Raw genomic sequence first — 18,811 nt, 5'->3', positions numbered from 1 at the left:
TACAGCAGGCCGGCAGTCCTGGACGTCTACGGAGCTGTAGGTCATCGTAGGCTCCCGCGGTCACCACCATCCACGTGATGGGCCTAAGGACAACCGCGTACTGCAGTAAGTGTGGAGGGCTACATGCTAGGACTACCTCTACCTAGCCTGCTGCTAGCCAAGGCGTGGCCACTGGAGAACAAACCAGACGAGATTAGAACCTATCTGGACTGCAAAGTGGAGCCGACGGTCAAACACGGTGACAGTAAACACATCTGAATTTTGCATCTACAGACAAACCACCATTCACAATGTTAGATCTACAATGAACCTCCTGCATGTGTTTGGACTGTTGGAGGAACATGGAGAACCCTGAGGAACCCTTTGCAGATACAGGGAGAACCTGGAGACTCCACACAGAAAGGTCGCCTGTGGGACCTTCTGGGTGAGAGGAGGAGGTTCTGACTCCTGTGATAACACTGTAACGGACCAATCACAGTTGGGATAGACTCCATGACAGTGTTCAAGATCATATCTCCAACCACAAGTGTAGTTTTTATGAATGAAACCATGAATGTACAGTCAGCTAGCAATGCTAAGAAGTGACGCTGATACAGTCCTGTCCTCATTGCAGGACGTTCTCCTCTTCTAGATCAGGATCTAAACACCAAGAACCCGAACTGTTGAGATGTCAAAAAACGGCCAGTTGGTGATTCCTGAGATTTTAGAAAACCCTTTGAAAAAAATCATTCATTTATTCACAATCTGTGACTCTACCACTGCTAATCATCATCATTATCACCAACCAAGAAGTGCAGCAGTTGTGCTACTTTCTGGGTTGGTGGGTGACGGCGCCTCCCACTGGACACAGGAGCAGCTTGTCTTCTTCTGCCATCCCATCTGGAAGGTCTCCAGCTGAGGATGAGGAAGCTGCAGCTTCCTAAAAGTTGAGACGCGTGGGACAATATCTTCTTCTTCTTCTTATGATATAATATAATAATCACGGGGCAAAATAAATGTTTCACGCCTTTTATTTTGATTTCTTCTTTTAAGACCAGGAGTAAATTTCATCCCTCAGATCATTTTTAAATCATTTAAAATAATCTTAAATGATGCAAACTCTCATTTAAAACGCTTGTCCGCGGTTCTTGGGGGTCAAAGGTGAGCCACCTGGCAGGACCTGCTCCGGTACCTGAACGCAACACGAGAGGCCGCTGTAGGTCGGGCTCCAGCCGTGTAACGTTCACGTATCCTGGTATAAATCATAAACATCTCGAGTACAGACGACCCAAAAAAGATTGTTGGAGGATTGTGACTCTCAGCGGTAGTAGAAGCAGGAGCAGCGGTAGCAGAAGAGGAAATAGTAGTGAGCTGCAATTATTACAATCCTGGGAATACGAGAGTTATTCGATTGATTCTTAAAAGTTACAAAAGTGAAATAAACACTGAAAATACACTATTAGTCTCACATATATGCGTGGTATTGTGTCCTAGGCCTTGCACATGTAGGAGCTTTGCTACAACACCAAGCAAACATGATAGAAGTACGATCAAGCTGAAAAAAAATGAAATTTCCGAGCCGGTTGTGAGTCCTTGAAGGCACCAGGAGCGCATCACAGTCCACCTCCTGTGAGCGGCGGCGGTGCGTTGCGGTGCGTGGCGGTGCGGGGGGGGGATGAAATGCCGAAAACTCACCGACGGGAGTTCCAGGTGAGCCCCGGGGGTCCTGCGTGACGGTCGTGCGTGTTTTTTTTTCCACGGGAGTTGGGTTGGAAGGGTGTTTTCAGACGCCGCCGGGTTGAGAAGGAGGGTAAAGCCGCTTAAAGTGTGTGTGTGTGTGTGTGTGTGTGTGTGTGTGGTGTTTTACGCGCGGCTTCGTGCTCGTCGCGGTTCTGTCCACACGCACGACGCGCCGCGCCGCGCACCCACGCAAGAGAAAGTTGTGCAAAGTGGGCTCCTGTTGTGACCCGCGGGAGACAGCCCCACCACCACCACACACACACACACACACACACACACACACACACACACACCCACACCCCAGGAACCCGGATTAGGCGTTCTCTGTTTTGACGGATTTGCGCAAACAAAGCGTGTGCGTGTGACAGACGCCCAAAGTGTGTGTGTGTGTGTGTGTGTGTGTGTGTGTGTGTGTGTGTGTGTGTGTGTGTGTGTGTGTGTGTGTGTATGTCTGCCACCAATGGATGTTCGGTGTGTGATGGAGTTTGAAGGACTTGCTTGTCATGGCTGGGGGGGGGTCCTCCTGTGAGGATATGTGTGTGTGTGTGTGTGTGTGTGTGTGTGTGTGTGTGGAGAAACAGGACATGTAAAGGACGAATCCAGACCACCGTCGTCCTGGGGCTACATGTGGGAGCAGGAAGTGGTTCTGAAGCTTGGACCAGTTGGAGAACCCTGAGGAGACCCTCAGGTCTCCTGGTCCACTAGAGGATGTTGGTAGAAGGGTCACTGAATTGTTTTGGAACGTCGTGGCAGCAGGTTTTCGTGTCACACCAGAGTCTTCAAGCCCCCGTCACAAACCTCCTCAAATGCGGACATGCTCTTCTAGAAGCATCACAGCTTCAAACTGTCATGTCCTCACCTGAGGACACGGGAGTAGCTCTTGTCGGGCGTTGGCTTCAATGAGATGTTCTCCTTCCCGCAGGAAGTGGGCAGATCCGGGCAGATCCGGTAGACGTGGACGACGGGAGGCTCCCGGAACCGTCCAACATGTTCAACCTGATGAAGAAGGAGAAGAAGGAGAAGAAGGAGCGCATGTCCCAGGCGGAGCTGAAGAGCCTGGAGGAGATGAGCATCCGCAGGGGGTTCTTCCAGATCAACAGGGGAAGCTCCAAGAGGGACCCCAGGTCCAAGCTGGAGATCTCCGGCCCGATTCCCATCAAGGTGGCGAGCGGCGCCGAAGTCAACTTGACGGACCTTGAGGCCGGGCCGCCCGGGAGCCACCAGGAGAAGGTCCGGGGCTCGGTGAAGGAGCGGGCCGCCAAGTTCGGGGAGTTGGCCAAGCTGAGGCCGGGTTCTCCTCAGGACATCGGAGAACCTGAGGAGCCGGACGCTCCCGATCGGACGTCGGGGCGTCTTCCGAGCCCGGTGCAGGTCCCCGAGCTGGTGGAGAAGACCTTCCCGGGCGTGGACCTGCAGCTGCCCGAGCTGGTGCCTCCTCCGGTTCCGGACCCCAGGGAGCTGGAGCTCCAGCGGAGGAACACCGGGGACTTCGGCTTCTCGCTGAGGAGAACCACCATGCTGGACCGCCGGCCGGACGGGGGCGCCTTCCGCCGCGTGGTGCACTTCGCCGAACCCGGCGCCGGCACCAAGGAGCGGGTCCCGGGCCTGGTTCCCGGGGACCGGCTGGTGGAGGTCAACGGGGTCAACGTGGAGAACCGCAGCAGGGACCAGATCGTGGAGATGATCCGGCAGTCGGGCGAGTCGGTGCGGCTGAAGGTGCAGCCCATCCTGGAGCTCAGTGAGCTGAACCGAAGCTGGCTGAGAAGCTCCCCGGGACCGCGGATCCACGTAAGTCTCACCTGCTCCGTGGCTGAGGACCACAACCCAGGTTCTCCTCAGGTTGCCAGACATTTGTGGCATCCAGATGGGCCTAATCTCCTCCGTCTCCGTTGGTCTATATGATCAATCGATATTTGTTTGTAGTCGATCGACCCGGATGGGTCGGCTGTCGATGGCGGGGGCGGCTGACAATTCAGAACCTGCTGACTGTTTCTGGACCAAGGCAGGAGAACAGTGTGAAGGACCCGGTGCATGAGAACCTAGAACCTTCTCCCTGGGAGGCAGCGGTTCTCAGCACAGAACCCGTGTGAGGTCGGTTTTATCCAGTTAGAACCAGAAGTTCTCCACTTCTCCCACTCTGGTATTTCCTTCCTGTAATTGCAGTTTTGGATTAATTCTTGGATCTCATTGTGTGTGTGTGTGTGTGTGTGTGTGTGTAATCCCCCCAATCCTGTGACACCAAACAACAGGAAGCTGATGGAGACCAATGAGTTTACCAAAATAAAAGCCTAAAAGTAACTTTTTTAATTAATTCATATTAATATGAATGAACTGATGGAGGGAAATACTATGTTGTGTTCGTGGATTAATGGGATGATGAACAGATGACTGATTGGATAAATGCATGAACAGATTGATGGATAGATGGATGATGGATGGATGGATGGATGGATGGATGGGTGGCTCATGAGTTTTCACAAAAGTGTTGAGCTGAAGTTGAGCATCCAGAAGGCCAACCTCTCATCAAGGTTCCAGGTGACCCCTGGGTTCCCTCAAACTCTTCTGTCTACGTTCTCACGGGTTCCCTCCAGGTTCTCCTAATGTCCAGAAAAAGTCAGCAGGTCCGTCGAGGATCGTCTCCAGGTGTGACAGCCGACCTCTCTGAGTTCATCCCAGCACATTTGGTCAGACTGCCCAGGTCTTCAGCAGACGTTCGACTGGGTTCTAAGTTCTCCGTCCCTGTGACCTACATTTCGCTCACCTCATCTCCATCTCCAGCCTTTATCATCATCGGGGCGAGGAAAAAAAAATGGCGAGTCCGACCCAGATCGGCCAGGGCTATTTATAGGCGGCTATTATCAGATCTGGAGCTCCAGAAGCACTCGGGGGACTGTGAGGTTCCACATGTTCTACATGGGATGATATCTGATGTCCGACAACCCCCCCCCCCCCAAAAAAAAAAAATTGTCTTTTTGCTAATTCGAAGTATCCTGGTCATTTGCTACTTCATTTTTTCAAGTCCAAATACACCACTAAGCAATACAGGGAACGCCCCCCCCCCCCCCAGGCCACAGACCATAATATCTCTGTATCCACGGCAGCTGGTTCCCAACCGGGTTCTAGCATCAGGAAATTAGCAAGCGGCGTAATCTCACCCATTTCCATTTGAAGTGACATTTACCCCTCCGTATGCAGCTAGCTGAGAGCATTAGCGCTGGCGGGGATTAGAAAAAGGGGGCGGGGCTTCGCAGGATAACACCGGTCAGTTTACGATGGCGGCTTAAGACATCACTTCTCTCTTTCTTCCCCCGTGGCTTCTTAGCGCGCCTTTACCAGTTAATCATTGAAAGCCCTTTGACTTCTTGGTCGGTTCTAGCGAGTTCCCACGTTCGGGTTCAGGTTCCGGGACGGAAACAGACAGTGCAGATAATCTGCACTGTTAATCTAACGGCCTCACCTGAGATGAAGTCCAGGAAGTAGTCTGGTCCCAGCCTGCTCCTCAGTTAGCGTTAGCCCGGACACGATCGTTGTTGCTGTTGTTGCTTGCGCTCGCCTACCTAGCCTGTTAGCATCGGCTAACGCTTCCAGCATATTATGGTCTATTTCTTTGTCTTGTACCCTGCATTCAAAGTCAAGTCATATTGTGGTCTGTACGCTGAATAGCATGATGAATCCTGAGGCTAAAGTTAGCTTTAGCTATTTTTCCATAGTTTTCCCCCCCAGGTGACCCCAGACCTGAAGGGGAGGGGCTTAATGATCATGGTTTTTGTGTGAAGTTGAAACAAGAAAGTATGTGTGTGTTTGTGTGTGTGTGTGTGTGTGTGTGTGTGTGTGTGTGTGTGTGTGTGTGTGTGTGTGTGTGTGTGTGTGTGTGTGTGTGCGTTACGCCTGTGGTAAAAGCCAAGGTGGATGGCTTCTCTAATCCCAGATTATGGGACCATGGTCTCCATGGATTAGGAGGGTCTGTGTTTGTGGTTAATCTCCCAGCCGTTAGCTGAGCTGCCTCAGGGCGGGGATGAGAGAACCTGGGTTCTGCAGGGACGTTCCTCCACAGGTCCTGCAAGGAGAACTTGAAATCTGCCGCTCTGTGTAATTTCCAGTTTTCTCCAGAGGGGGGGGCTGCTGTTCGCCCCTGTAACAGTGTGAGGATGCCGCTCAGCAGCGCCCTCTAGTGGCCACAACCTCACACTTCACCCCAGACTTGGGGAATCATCCATTCATCCACGCACTCATCCATTCATCATCCAGTCTTTTATTCACCCACCCGTTCATCAATCCATCAGCTCATTCACCTCTTTATTTATTCATCCACCTTCCTTTTCATCCGTCCATCTCCATGAGTTACTTATAGAGGTTTTTGCTGTTGGAATGGGACGGTGAAGGGGTGAAGGGTCACAGGGATGAACGGGTGGAGGGGTGCAGCTTAGAGGGTGTAGTTGCTGCAGGGTGTATTTATAGCCCCCTGTAAAGCAGCTGCCCCCTTCTCCTGCCCCTCGCCTCTCACATACCCCCCCCCCCCTCCCCCCGCCGTTTCTCCTGCGGTGTTGAAGAACCAGGTCTGCTCCAACAGGCAGGAGATCGGAGGTGACCAGGGTCTGAAGAAGGTAATGGACTAGCACACCGTGTGTTTGTGTGTGTGGGTGGGTGTGTGTGTATATATGTGTGTGTGTTAGTGTGTGCGCACATGCTCAGCACTAGCATTTGCTCCCTGCTGAAACTATAATTAGCCGCGGCCGGCGGTGGAACCAAGTCCTCCGGCTGGGCAGCTGCTTTTCCAGACTTTCTCCGCCGGTTCCACCCGGGGAACCTGCAGCAGGACCAGAACCCGCTCCTCTGTGGTCCTGCAGGCTGCGTCTGGGGTTCAAGGACCCGGTTCTGGGCCCCAGGTCTGGTCTTGTTGTTGTTCTGGTTCTGCGTCTCTGCGGCCAATCAGAGGAGCCGGAGGGGTCATGTGACATGTTCCGTGTCTGGATTCTCACAGCGAGAAGGTTCAACGTTCTCGCCTGGCGCTAACCTTGATTCTGTTTATGAGGAGTCTCCAGGTTCTCCTCAGGTTCTCTCCAGGTTCTCCTGCCTGAATAGCTAGTTGACTGACAGTTGACCCGTCCCGTCAAAACCCCGCCCCCTCGCGGAGCGCCAGCTGTGATTGGCTTGAGCCTATTGATGAATGAATGAATGAATGAAAGATGCTAGCTAAAGGGCTTGGCTGTTCTCTGAAGAACCCTTCCTCTCGTCCCCCGCAGGTGACCGTGGAGAAAAAGCAGGACGTAAGTTCTCCTCGTGAAGAGCTGAGCGTTTTGTTTTTACACTCAATCTAACTCAGAGTGAGAGGATGAACGCCGGGATAGGCTCCGCCCCCAACCTTGTTAGCTCATAGCACCAAGCGCATGACGAGTTCTACCGGCATGTTCTGCTCGGTTCTCCCGGTTCTGAAGATAGAACCTCCAGATCTAACCTTCTATCTGGAGAGCAGAAACATCTGATCCCTGCACATCTTCCATTTATGCTGTCATTGGTTAAAACTGCGTGATGTGTTCACTGACAACACTGAACAACTGAATGCTTGATGCTCGGAGTGACAAATACCTTCTGCCCAAACATGGAAGGGGAGTGGATGAGAGGGTGACTGGTTGAGTCTATATAAAGTGCAAATGACAAGGTGAATATTATCTTTACATTACATGTGAATGACTGTATGTCTCTATTAGTTGTATGTCTCTATATGATATGTGAGAGGATAAATGGTTGAATCTATTTGAAAAATGAGTGAGCGGGTGAATGACTGTCTCTATGACTTGTGAATGAGTGTATGTCTCTATATAAAGTGCAAATGAGAGGATGAATGTTCAATTCCCCGTGTGAATGTTAACATATTTCATGCGAATGAGAGGGTGAATTGTTGAATGTATTTTTGTGGATCCGGGACTAACCCGGCCTTTCGGCCAATCACAGCTGGGATAGGCTCCAGGCCCCTCCCCTGACCAGAGTGCAGGATAACCTGTATGAAAATGCATGAATGAATGAAGTTTCCTTGATGTGAGATTTATTTATCTGAGCTGAAAACACTACATGCATGCTTTCATTTTGGAAAACTCCTCGTGATGCGTTCACTGTCTGCACTAAAGTACGGCATGAGCCCTTTAACGGTGTGGCGTTGGCTGTCTGGAGTGGAAAAGGTGAATCCTCTGCTCCCGGCAGAGATTCTGCGCAATAATCCGGGGTTGTGCTCCTCCTAGTGTGACCTGGAGGCAAACAGGAAGTGTCCATGGGGGGTCCGGACGGCCCGGGAGAGCAGCAGGGCTCTGGGGGCAAGAAGGTGGTGCGGGTGGTGCGGAGGGTTGTCAGGCGGGTGATCCCGGCCGCGGGGGGGGGGGCAGAATCTGGAGGCGGATTCTGATCCCCCCGCCGCCGCCGCCGCCGCCGCCGCCAAACCCCCGGACGCCGGCGGGGAGGACGACATCTCCATGGGCCTCACCAGCCTGATGGGTCGCGGCAGAACCAAGGAGCACCGGCCTCGAACCCGCAACCAGGACCGCAGGGAAGAGGAGCCAAAGGCCGAGGAGGGGGACGGCGAGGACAAACCTCAGAACCCGGTCCAATCAAAACCTGACCCTTTGGCTCCGCCTCCTGGGTTCATCCCCACCCCCAAGCCTGACCCCCTGGCTCCGCCCTCTGGGTCCATCCCCGCTCCGAAAGCTGACCCTCTGGCTCCGCCCCCTGGGTTCATCCCCGCCCCCAAGCCGGACCCTCTAGCTCCGCCCCCTGGGTTCATCCCCAGGAAGCCCACCCCCGCCCCCCCAAAACCGAACCCCCCGTCCAGACCGGCCGGCTTCATCCCGCCCCCGAAGGCGGACCCCCTGGCGCCCCCCGCCGGCTTCATCCCCAAGCCCCGCCCACTGGCTACCACCAAGGAGGTAAAGATGCATGCTAACTCTTGATGACCTCAAGGAGAAAACATTTTCTAATCATACATATTCCAATTTCAACACATTCAAATTCTGGTTACCACGGTTTTGTGATATTCAAATCCAATATGGAGTCCAGTGGGAGGGTTTTCCTCCAGCAGGGGGCGCTGTTTTTGTAGCAATAACACAGCTAGCACAGCTTCTCCTTCCACAGAGTAATGAGCTTTCACTTCTAAAGTGGTCCAATCAGCCCTTTTCCATTTCGTGCCCGTGATATTAATGATGGGGGGGGGGGGGGGGTCTTCTTAATGAAGTGGTCCGGAGCTCATCAGCCTGCTGTTCGGTGTGTGTTCATGATCTGGACCACCGGCCCGTGACTCATTACTGGAGTTCTGGCACGGTACACACACACACACACACACACACAAGCCTCTGACAGAATCAGCGCTTCTGCTCACCTGCCGAGGAACACTCGGTGGACGTTCACCAACACACCGGTCGGGCTGCTATTATTTACCGTTGCAACAAATGACGTCCGAAGAGCCTCCTATGGACAGGTGGGAGTCCATCTTCTGGGTTGCTATGGTGACGACAGGCCGACGGATGGGGTCGGACGGGAACCTCCACAGACTACCGTAGATGCAGATGGCAGTGGGAGGTGTGGCGGGAGCAGGGAGCGGCTGGAGGAACATCTAGAGAGGCTGGGAAGGGGGTTGAAGAAGGTGTTCCGGATTTAAGGTCCTGGTACCCCGCAGGTCCAGGACGTGGCTCCAACCGAGGAGGACTACAAGCGCGTGAGGAGGATCTTCGGTGCCAATGGCAATGATGTAACCCCCCCCCTTTTAAACCCCCATACCTTTGCATCTTGAGCCCCCCCACCCCCCCCGTCCGATCCAAACCCTGCTGGTCCAAAACAGCTTTTCAAATCCGGGAGAACCCTGGTTCCTTCAGGAGGTGTTCCCTTGCTGGTGTGAACGTACACTTCCAGTCTGATTGATCCCAGCAGGCGTTTTGGTTAGGGGCGGGGTTTTTAACCTGAACAGGTCAGCTGTCAATCATCCAACCATTACAAATGCTGGCAGCTCATTGGTTCAGCTGTTAAACTTCCCAGAAAGAAAGTTGTGGGTTCAATCTACCCTGTGTTCTGCCTGTCTATGTTCTCCTGCCTGGGTTCTCTCTGTCCGGAGTCTCCAGGTTCTCCTGCCTGGGTTCTCTCCAGGTTCTTCGTCTTCCTCCCTCAGTAGTCTTGGATTGAGTGGTTGGATTCCTGTGACTGAAAGGGAACAGCATTATAGACAACCAATGAATGAATGAATGAATGAATCTTCTGCATGTTTGTGGATTGTAACAGGAAGTTGGAGAACCAGGCGAGAACACAAAGATTCCACTTAGAACCCAGTCAACCAGAAGGGTTCAAAGAAGAATTGAAGAATCAGACTTGATTATTTGGGTTGCTTCTGTCAAGGTTTTCTGTCCTCTTGGTCCTGGTCTGTCATTGTCTGATCTTATGGTGGCAACTGGACTTGAAGATGTTCCTCCTCTCTTCCCAGAGGTTCTTCAGTTCTAACAGACTGTGGGGAGTGTTCTGGGGTTGGGAAGGTAGTGGTCCAGGTTGTACGGTTATGGGTTAGGCATTCCAGGGACTCACCAGGAAGGGGTCTGACGCTAACTGTAAGGCTGCCCAGATGCTAGTTCACCTGGGCAGAGGCTCCTTTGGGAGTCCCCTGGACCTGGTTTGGGACGTAGACCTCTCGAGGTCCAGGGGAGCTGCAGGGTGCAGATGGATCTGCAGGTATGTGTGTGCTGATCTCTCTTGAATTGGATCTGAGCTTGGAGTCCTCCCTCAAAGCACTTGTCTTCTCTGGACAGTGTTTGGACATTGCTGTCATCAATGGAGTGCTCTTGTCCTTCAGGAGTCGCTGGCTCTCCAAATGTGTTTGGCCTCCATTCTCCCTCCTTCAGCGGTTGTCAGAATGTTCTCTGTCTGATGCTGGACAGTTCTGATAACCTCTAGTTTATGTCCAAGATGGCAGTGAGAGTTCTACAACTGGTACTGGTCGGTATGGATTGGTGTCTAGTTTCTGTTGGAACTGAAGAAGCCTCTGGGATGAGAGGAAGAACATCTTCAAGGAGGGGGAACATCTTCAAGGAAAGAGACTCAGTTCACTTGCCACGATCAGATATGACAAGGATTCTTGGGGTTTTGGTTCAAACCAGAATCCTCATACTGGACCTTGGTTCTGGAGTCAACTCCAACTAGAACACAGGAGCTTATTGTCAGCTAGTTTCAAAGTCAAGCACGATTGATTGATTGATTGATTGATGAAAACCCATGACTCGGAACTCCTGCATGCGTCTGTTCCTGTGTGGATGAATTTGAATTCCTGGGTGTCACCCTCTGGTCATGTGACCTCTGCACATGCTCCCACTGTGGTGTTGATGCTGGAACAACATGTATGTCTGTCTCCCTGTCGGGATGTTCTCTCCGCTTTCAGCTGAGGAACCACATCTAAATCCTGTGAAGCTAAATGTGGTCCTACTTCCTTGTTTGTGCCCCACACCCTTTTTGCCCTGCCCACTCCCTGTGTCAAACCCTGTCTGTCGCCACCCTGTGGGTCTCCGGACATGGACCATCCCCTCTCCTGGTGTTTTTGGTCTCAGCAAGGGTCGAAGCCCGCTCAGGTACAAGCTCCCGACTCAAGGGATCCGCTCCTCTTCATCGCCGACCGCCTAACCATCCAGTCCGTGGACTCGGGGAAAATGACTTGGACTCACGTTAGAGCCTTAAATTCGAGTCCCAACTTGACATATATGGTGAAAGCCATTCAACCTGACTCCACTAACTCAGAACTTGAAATGTAAAGACCCGAGACTTGAGTGTCCTGGAATAGTGCAAAAACAAAAAAAGAAGTTTCTGACTCTTGACCTCCCCAAGACTTGCAAAAACCTGATGTGGGACTTGATTCAGGACTTGAGTGTCAAGACTCAGGCCTTGATGTTGCAATGGCATCGCATCTTTGACAAAAGTGTCAGGAATCATTTAGAACAAGAAGCCCAAAGTTTACTGCTTGTGACACGTTCCTCCCGTTTAGTGTACATCTAAAGACGACTTTATACTGAGGACTCGGGACTTGACCTGACCTCAGGGTCACATTGTTAGAGAAGCTTGCGAAGTGGTTTGGGCTCCAGAAATTGTTCTGGAATTGACAGTGTTCTTGACAGTAAAGACTTGGTAACTAACTTGGGACCAGGTTGACTTGTTGATCCTCCATCTCAACCTAATCCAACCGAAATATGCTGTTTGAAGGTGTGTTTGTGTGCGTGTGTGTGCATGCAGAGAGTGTGCACTGATTCGGTCTTACATCCATCCCCTCGGTCCCGCTTGTCTAACACCTCGCCATTTCGTGGGTTCATGACCGACTCTAAATTTTTCTTGCCGCACTTGAACTCACCATGAAGCTCATGCCCCTTTCTGCTCCCCCCAGCCCAGGCCTGCCGAGGACCCGGTCACCGCCCTGCAGACCGCCCACTCCGCAGCCAAGGTTTGATCATATGACCGTGGTCACCCCGACCCCTCGTGTCCATTTGTTTCAGTGAAACCTTTGTGAGGAACCCTGGGGAGCAGGTTCTCGTCTGGAACGCTCCAGCTGTTCTGGCCCCAGCTTCTGCCCCGAGTGTTCCCCATCATGACCAGGCGTCAGGCTCGTGATCTCTGGATGAGATGCTCGTTTTTTTCTCCCAGTAAAGAGACAACCCTTCCCTCCAGGCCGTCCCACTCGTTCGCCAGATCCAACAGCCAGTCGCAGCTCAGGACCAGGACCGACAGTTCGTTAACGAGGAACAAAAACCAACCCCTGTATGCGTTTGAATAAATCCAAGATGTCTGCCGAGGTGACTTGGAAGTATGCTTGCTTGAGGTCATCTGCTTAAAGGGTCCTATCTGCTAAAGATTCGTCCTGATTGGCCGCCCAGTTGCCCCCCCTCCTCACCCGTGATTGGCCGGGCGGTCTGGCCAGTCCGGTCCTTTGCCATGTTCGGTCACCATTGACGTCCACCAGACGTCTTAAGATCAGTAGATGGAGACCAGTATCTTTGCCTCGAAGATGGATGCCGGGGTTCTAGTTCTGTAGTTCTATAGCAAGCGGGCTAAGTCATTGGAACTCAGTTTGCGTGAATGTCCTTCGGTAGCCTAGAATTGTGACCAGAACCGGTGACCAAAACCGGACTGCTTTGGGTTCTCGGGTTCTGTAGAGGAAACGACCTTCATCATCCAGAGGTACCGGGAGTCCAGGCCAGGTGTAACCCGTCTTCCTGTCCTTGTGTTTCTTACGACGTTGTGTTGTTCCCTTCGTGGGCTGTGTTCCCCTCTAACCTGTTCATTGTGTTCGCCGTCACTGTTCTCCAGATGTTCTCACAGCAGGTTCCTGTTTCTAACTCCGTGCTGGTTGTGCTCTCAGGGGAACAGCGAGGAGCAGATTGCTGCTGAGAGGCTCTGGTACAACGCCGAGAAAGTATGGCTGGTTCACAAGGACGGGTTCTCCCTGGGTGGGTTCCTCTCGCTCTGGTCTCGCGTTCCGTCGGGTTCGAGAACCCAGATTAAGAAATCTGCAGAATTTCATTTGCGAATAAACGAAACAACGAGCGATTCATTTGGAATTAAAGGCAAATGAGTTGTTTGCGACGTCACAGACATATTGATCAGTGATCGTCGATTGTTGATGGAGCTGACTTGAGGTTGGTCCCGACCTGAGTTCTGAGCAAGCATTGTGGAGTCTGACCCGGTACACACTTCATTCTTAAAAGACACAGAAATTTTCGTAAAGAACCCGCTCGTGCATGCATGTGGGCGGAGCCCGGCGGAGGTCACGTGACCAACTAACGGGCAGCTCCTCGCCGCCGCAGCCTCGCAGCTGAAGACGGAGGCAGGCAGCCTGCCAGAGGGGAGGGTGAAGATCCGCCTGGAGAGCGATGGCTCCTTGCTGGATGTGGACGAGGACGATGTGGAAAAGGTGAAGCCTCCTGATTGTTTCCGAACCGGGTCCGACTCGAGTTATGAGTTGTTTCCTCTGAACCTCAAACAGGCGAACCCTCCGGCGCTGGAGCGGGCAGAGGACCTGGCCTCGCTGCAGTACCTGAATGAGTCCAGCGTGATGCACCTGCTGAGGCAGCGCTTTGGCGGGAACCTGGTCCACACGCACGCCGGGCCCAACATGGTGGTCATCAACCCCATCAGCGCCCCCTCCATGTACTCGGAGAAGGTACCGTCATCTTTGACTCCGCCCACAGACTTCAGATTCGGGACTGGACCTTTGGATAAGACTCCCTTAAGACTGGTTTTGGGCACAGAGCCCACAGCTTCACCTAATGACTCTGGACTGACATCCCAGGACTTACGAAGCATCAAGACCACTTGGATTCGACCTTGGACTTACAGGGAATTCGTCTGGACCTGCTCTGGACCGATACAGATATACAGATATACGGAACCTCATGGTTTCAGACTCGCCGAGACCTGCAACTTATTTCACACTCACCTCCCGCCACTGCGGAACCTGTGACTCGAGTACGTCACCGATGTAAGGGAATGGTTTCGGCATCATGTCTTAGAGACAGACTGATCACCAGCTTGGCACCTGAATGTGAAGGTCCAGAACATGTCAGGAAGGACTCGTGACTTGCCTCAGGACTCGATTTTGCCGAAGATTAGCTACTGTGACTTGCCAAGGTGCTTGAACGTTAAGACCCCTTGAGCCTAAAGACTTGGGTCCACCCGTGAAACCGGGTCCGACCCTTTTGTGTTGGAGTACCGAAGGGATTGTCCATGCTGTCTTCTGTCCAGGTGATGCAGATGTTCAAAGGGTGCAGGCGGGAGGACTCCGCCCCCCATGTGTACAGCCTGGCCCAATCCGCCTACCGGAACCTTCTGACCACCCGCCAGGACCAGTCCATTGTCCTGCTGGGGCGCAGCGGCAGTGGGAAGACCACCAACTGCCAGCACATCGTCCAGTACCTGGTGACGGTCGCGGGTAGCACCAGCAGAACCTTCTCGGGTAGGTGAACTGGAACGGAGATACCGGTATGCCCTTTCAAAATAAACTTTCGGTTGAGGTTCTCCTCCCTCCTTCTGCCCGGCGGTTGCAGCGGAGAAGTGGCAGGCCGTCTACACCGTCCTGGAGGCCTTCGGGAACGCCTCCACCTGCCTGAACGGGAACGCCAGCCGCTTCTCGCACGTCGTGTCCCTGGACTTCGACCAGGCGGGTCAGGTGACCTCCGCCTCCATCCAGGTGGGGATCCCCTTTGGCTCATTGTCTCATGCCATTTTATTACGTGTTACTTCCGCATTGGTACGTGCCAAGTGTTGTTATGCTTTGTTAGCGTTAGAGTGTTACATGTTATTACAGTGTCATTAATGTGTTGTTACTGTGTCATAACATGTCAGTGGTCTTGTTAGAAATACTATTACATGTTGTTACCAAGTGATTAGTGTTAGTCAGGGGGTGTTGCAGTGCAGGAGGTAAAGCAATTGTCTTTGGAACCGAACATTTCTTGTTTGATTCTTGGCTCCTCCTAGTGATGTTGAGCAAGACACTGAACCCCTAACTCAGGGGTCGGGAACCTTTTTGACTGGGAGACCCATAAAAGACAAGTATTACTAGATATATTTCATCTAGAATCATATAGCATTTTTAACGTATAATAGATAAAATATGTCTTACTTTAATGCAAACTCCTCTGTCAATGCAGCCTGGAATGCACAGCGATCGTCGTCTTTTTTTCTTTTCGCCATATTTTCCGTTACCAGTGTTGACGCGGATAAACTAGTTGGCTATCTGATAAAATTAATTTCTTTACCTTTACAATGACCCAGACGTGCTCGGAAGCCAAATTTATCTTCAAAACTAATTTCTGTTTACTTTAAAATGACACAGCATCATGAAGAGAAATCACAAGTATTCTAAAATCAGTTCCAATCTGATTTTTTCTTTTTCTACTCAAAATTGTCTGTGAGCCATATGCCGTCACCGGAAGAGCCAAATATGTCTCGCGAGCTATAGGTTCCCAATCGCTGCCTTAACTGCTCCCCTGGCGCTGGTGGACAGCAGCCTGCTGCTCATGGTTCATCCATGATGGGTTAATTGCAGAGAACAAATTTCCCAATGGGGATTAATGTATTAATAATAGTACAGTGTTATGACCGTGTTATTACAGTGTTACTACAGTGTTACTACAGTGTTATTACAGTGTTATTACATGTTATGCGTTACTACTATTCCAGCGTTACGCGTTAGTTGTTGGTGTGTTACGCGTCGTCACTGTGTTATTACAGTGTTACTACAGTGTTACTACAGTGTTATTACAGTGTTATTACATATCATGCGTTACTACTATTACAGCGTTACGCGTTAGTTGTTAGTGTTACATGTCGTCACTGTGTTATTACAGTGTTATTACATGTTATTACAGTGTTATTACATGTTGTGCGTTACTACTATTACAGCATTACGCATTAGTTGTTAGTGTGTTACATGTCGTCACTGTGTTATTACAGTGTTATTACATGTTATTACAGTGTTATTACATGTTATGCGTTACTACTATTACAGCGTTACGCGTTAGTTGTTACATGTCGTCACTGTGTTATTACAGTGTTATTACATGTTATTACAGTGTTATTACATGTTATGCGTTACTACTATTGCAGCGTTACGCGTTAGTTGTTAGTTGTTACATGTCATCACTGTGTTATTACAGTGTTCTTAAGGTGTTGTTACTGTGTGATAACCGTAATTAGTGCTACATGTTACCATGTGAGTACAGTGTTAGTATGTGTTATCACAAGTCGATGGTTAATAACTGTATTAAAACCAACATTTGCTCTCCATGAACACATCTTGAATGACTGACTGGTGACATCATGGTTGCCTCGTCACAGACGCTGCTCCTGGAGAAGACGAGGGTGACCAGGCGACCGGAGGGGGAGTCCACCTTCAACGTGTTCTATTACCTGATGGCGGGGGCCGACGGGGCTCTCAGGTCTGGGCGCCCCCCTTCCCGGCCCGCCCTCACACACACACACTCACAGGTTCTAAACCCCCCTCGTTCCTCCACCAGGACAGAGTTGCACCTCAACCACCTCGCGGAGAACCATGCCTTTGGGATCCTGCCGCCGACCAAGGTGAGCATGGCGTCTGTGGGCGGCATGTCTTTGCGTGGGAACGGGACGCTGGTAATGCGGTCCTTCTCGGCGTGTTGCAGGCGGAGGAGCGGCAGCGGGCGGCGCAGCTCTTCTCCAAGCTGCAGGCCGCCATGAAGGTCCTGGGCGTCAACGCCGACGAGCAGAAGGCCGTCTGGCTTGTACTCGCCGCCATCTATCACCTCGGAGCCGCGGGGGCGACCAAGGGTGAGGGGCTGAGGAGGGGGGGGGTAGGACATCTGGAGGTCAGAGGTCAGAGGTCAGGACCTTCACCTCCTGCCAGGGCTCCAACTCTGGTCCAGAGCTGTGATCCCATAAAACACCATCAGAGGGCAGCAGAGATCTCCCATCTGCAGGAGTAGCAGACCACGCTCACACACGCACACTTACACACACACACACACACACACAATATCTGTGTCTCCATCAGACGACGTGGGAGCTCATTTTTCCCGGCAGAATGTGGGAACCTGAATGCACACCTACTAGGGCAAAGGTCATGAGCCTCAATGTGATTATTGGTTATTGATCCCTGCTCTAGAAGGTTCTAGAAAAGAACAAATATGGATGTGATTTCATGACACATGATGGAAAGTATTTAAAATGGGGGGGTGGGGTCTGTTTGTCTGTGTGTGTGTGTGTGTGTGTCAGAGAGTGTATGTTGGTGTGTGTGTATGTATGTGGTTCTGTTGGATGGTTCTACATGTGTGTGTGTATGTCTGTGTGTATTTGTCAGAGTGTGCATGTTTGTTAGTGTGTGTGGTTTTGACAGAGGGTTCTGTGTGTGTGTGTTTCTGTAAATGTCGTGTCAGAGTGTGTGAATGTGTGTAAGTGTGTGTATGTGTGTAGTTCTGTTGGAGGGTTCTATATATATGTGTGTGTGTGTGTGTGTGCGTCAGGATGTGAGTGTTTCTCTGGTTCTAATGTAGGTTTCTGTGCTGTGAGTGAGAATGTGTGTATATATGTTGTGTACCTGTCTTTTTAGATACATCTTTGTGTGTGTGTGTGTGTGGTTGTGTATGTGTGTGTGTCTAACAGAGTGTTGTGTGTCGCAGCTGGCAGGAAGCAGTTTGCGCGCCACGACTGGGCGCAGAGGGCTGCCTCCCTGCTGGGCTGCGGCCTGGAGGAGCTCAGCGCCGCCATCTTTAAACACCAGGGCGACTCAGGTAGCACACACACACACACACACACACACACACACACACACCCAGGAAGGTTTACCTTATGTTGGAAATGAAAGGTAGAGTTCTACATCTGGAGTAGAGGACTTCCTGTTTGAGCTGCTCTGACATCCATCATGGTGATGAAGAACGTGAGAAGGATGGAGGTCCATGACGGCGGCGAGGGGCATGACCACGGTCGACCTCCACACACTCTCCTGGTCGCCATGGCGGCACGGGCGAAGAAGATGAGCTTGCCCTTTAAATACCCGAGTGCAATCAGCCGGGGGGGGGGGGGATTAACGGAAGGCGACGGACACACACACACACACACACACACACACACACACACACACGCACGCACGCACGCACGCACACGCCCGTCAGTGCTCCAACAGCAGGGGTTGTCAGGACAGCGTTGGTGTGTTGCTATGACGACAGTATGAGTGAAGTCTTCCCTTGAACCGTTCGCGTCAAAGCCGGCGCCCCATCAAGTTTTTGTTGTCGTGACGGCGTCTCCATGGAAACGGGCGCCGGTTCTCACGCGTCCGCGGTTGTATCTGCAGGAAGCAGGACCACGGCGGCGGAGGGCCTGGAGGCGGCGGCGGCGGGACTCTACTCGGAACTCTTCAGCGCCATCATCTGCTTGGTCAACAGGTGCTCCTCTAGCATCACATCCACTCCTTCACGCTGGAGCCACAGGAGTACCAGGGGTTCATAGAGGTTCCAGAAGTTTCCAGGGGTTTCTGAAGAATCCAGGGGTTCCAGGGGTTACCAGGGGGTTGTCAGGGGTTTCCAGGAGCAGGAAGTAGAATTTCCATCATGAGGATCAA

General features: G+C 51.8%; 1 protein-coding gene and 1 pseudogene across 4 annotated transcripts in view; both read left to right on the top strand.

Moving 5' to 3' along the window:
- The first annotated feature begins 1,647 nt into the window (after positions 1–1,647).
- LOC147226539 (unconventional myosin-XVIIIa pseudogene) lies at positions 1,648–3,956 on the top strand (annotated as a pseudogene). Its single transcript, XR_015107185.1, has 2 exons — positions 1,648–1,689; positions 2,642–3,956. The product of XR_015107185.1 is annotated as an unconventional myosin-XVIIIa pseudogene (transcript).
- Positions 3,957–7,973: 4,017 nt separating this feature from the next.
- LOC147226538 (unconventional myosin-XVIIIa-like) overlaps positions 7,974–18,811 on the top strand; it is a 36,635-nt gene continuing 25,797 nt past the window's right edge. The window contains exons 1-14 of one of the 3 annotated variants that reach the window (XM_086160349.1): positions 7,974–8,633; positions 9,380–9,451; positions 11,286–11,306; positions 12,110–12,166; positions 13,082–13,169; positions 13,527–13,633; positions 13,706–13,882; positions 14,464–14,674; positions 14,766–14,908; positions 16,558–16,658; positions 16,737–16,800; positions 16,881–17,025; positions 17,874–17,984; positions 18,545–18,635. In XM_086160349.1, coding sequence (XP_086016475.1) covers positions 8,184–8,633; positions 9,380–9,451; positions 11,286–11,306; positions 12,110–12,166; positions 13,082–13,169; positions 13,527–13,633; positions 13,706–13,882; positions 14,464–14,674; positions 14,766–14,908; positions 16,558–16,658; positions 16,737–16,800; positions 16,881–17,025; positions 17,874–17,984; positions 18,545–18,635 — 1,838 coding nt within the window. In that variant the 5' untranslated portion in view covers positions 7,974–8,183. The remainder of the gene's footprint in view (positions 8,634–9,379; positions 9,452–11,285; positions 11,307–12,109; positions 12,167–13,081; positions 13,170–13,526; positions 13,634–13,705; positions 13,883–14,463; positions 14,675–14,765; positions 14,909–16,557; positions 16,659–16,736; positions 16,801–16,880; positions 17,026–17,873; positions 17,985–18,544; positions 18,636–18,811) is intronic. The other 2 variants (XM_086160350.1, XM_086160348.1) reach the window with 2 other exon arrangements.

The sequence above is a fragment of the Fistularia commersonii genome, chromosome 15 (assembly GCF_037954325.1).
Source record: "Fistularia commersonii isolate RoL2024-O1a breed Wild chromosome 15, RoL_Fcom_v1.0, whole genome shotgun sequence".
Classification (NCBI taxonomy): domain Eukaryota; kingdom Metazoa; phylum Chordata; class Actinopteri; order Syngnathiformes; family Fistulariidae; genus Fistularia; species Fistularia commersonii.
Note: the sequence above shows the minus strand (reverse complement) of the source record. Positions and strands in the feature narration are given on the sequence as shown.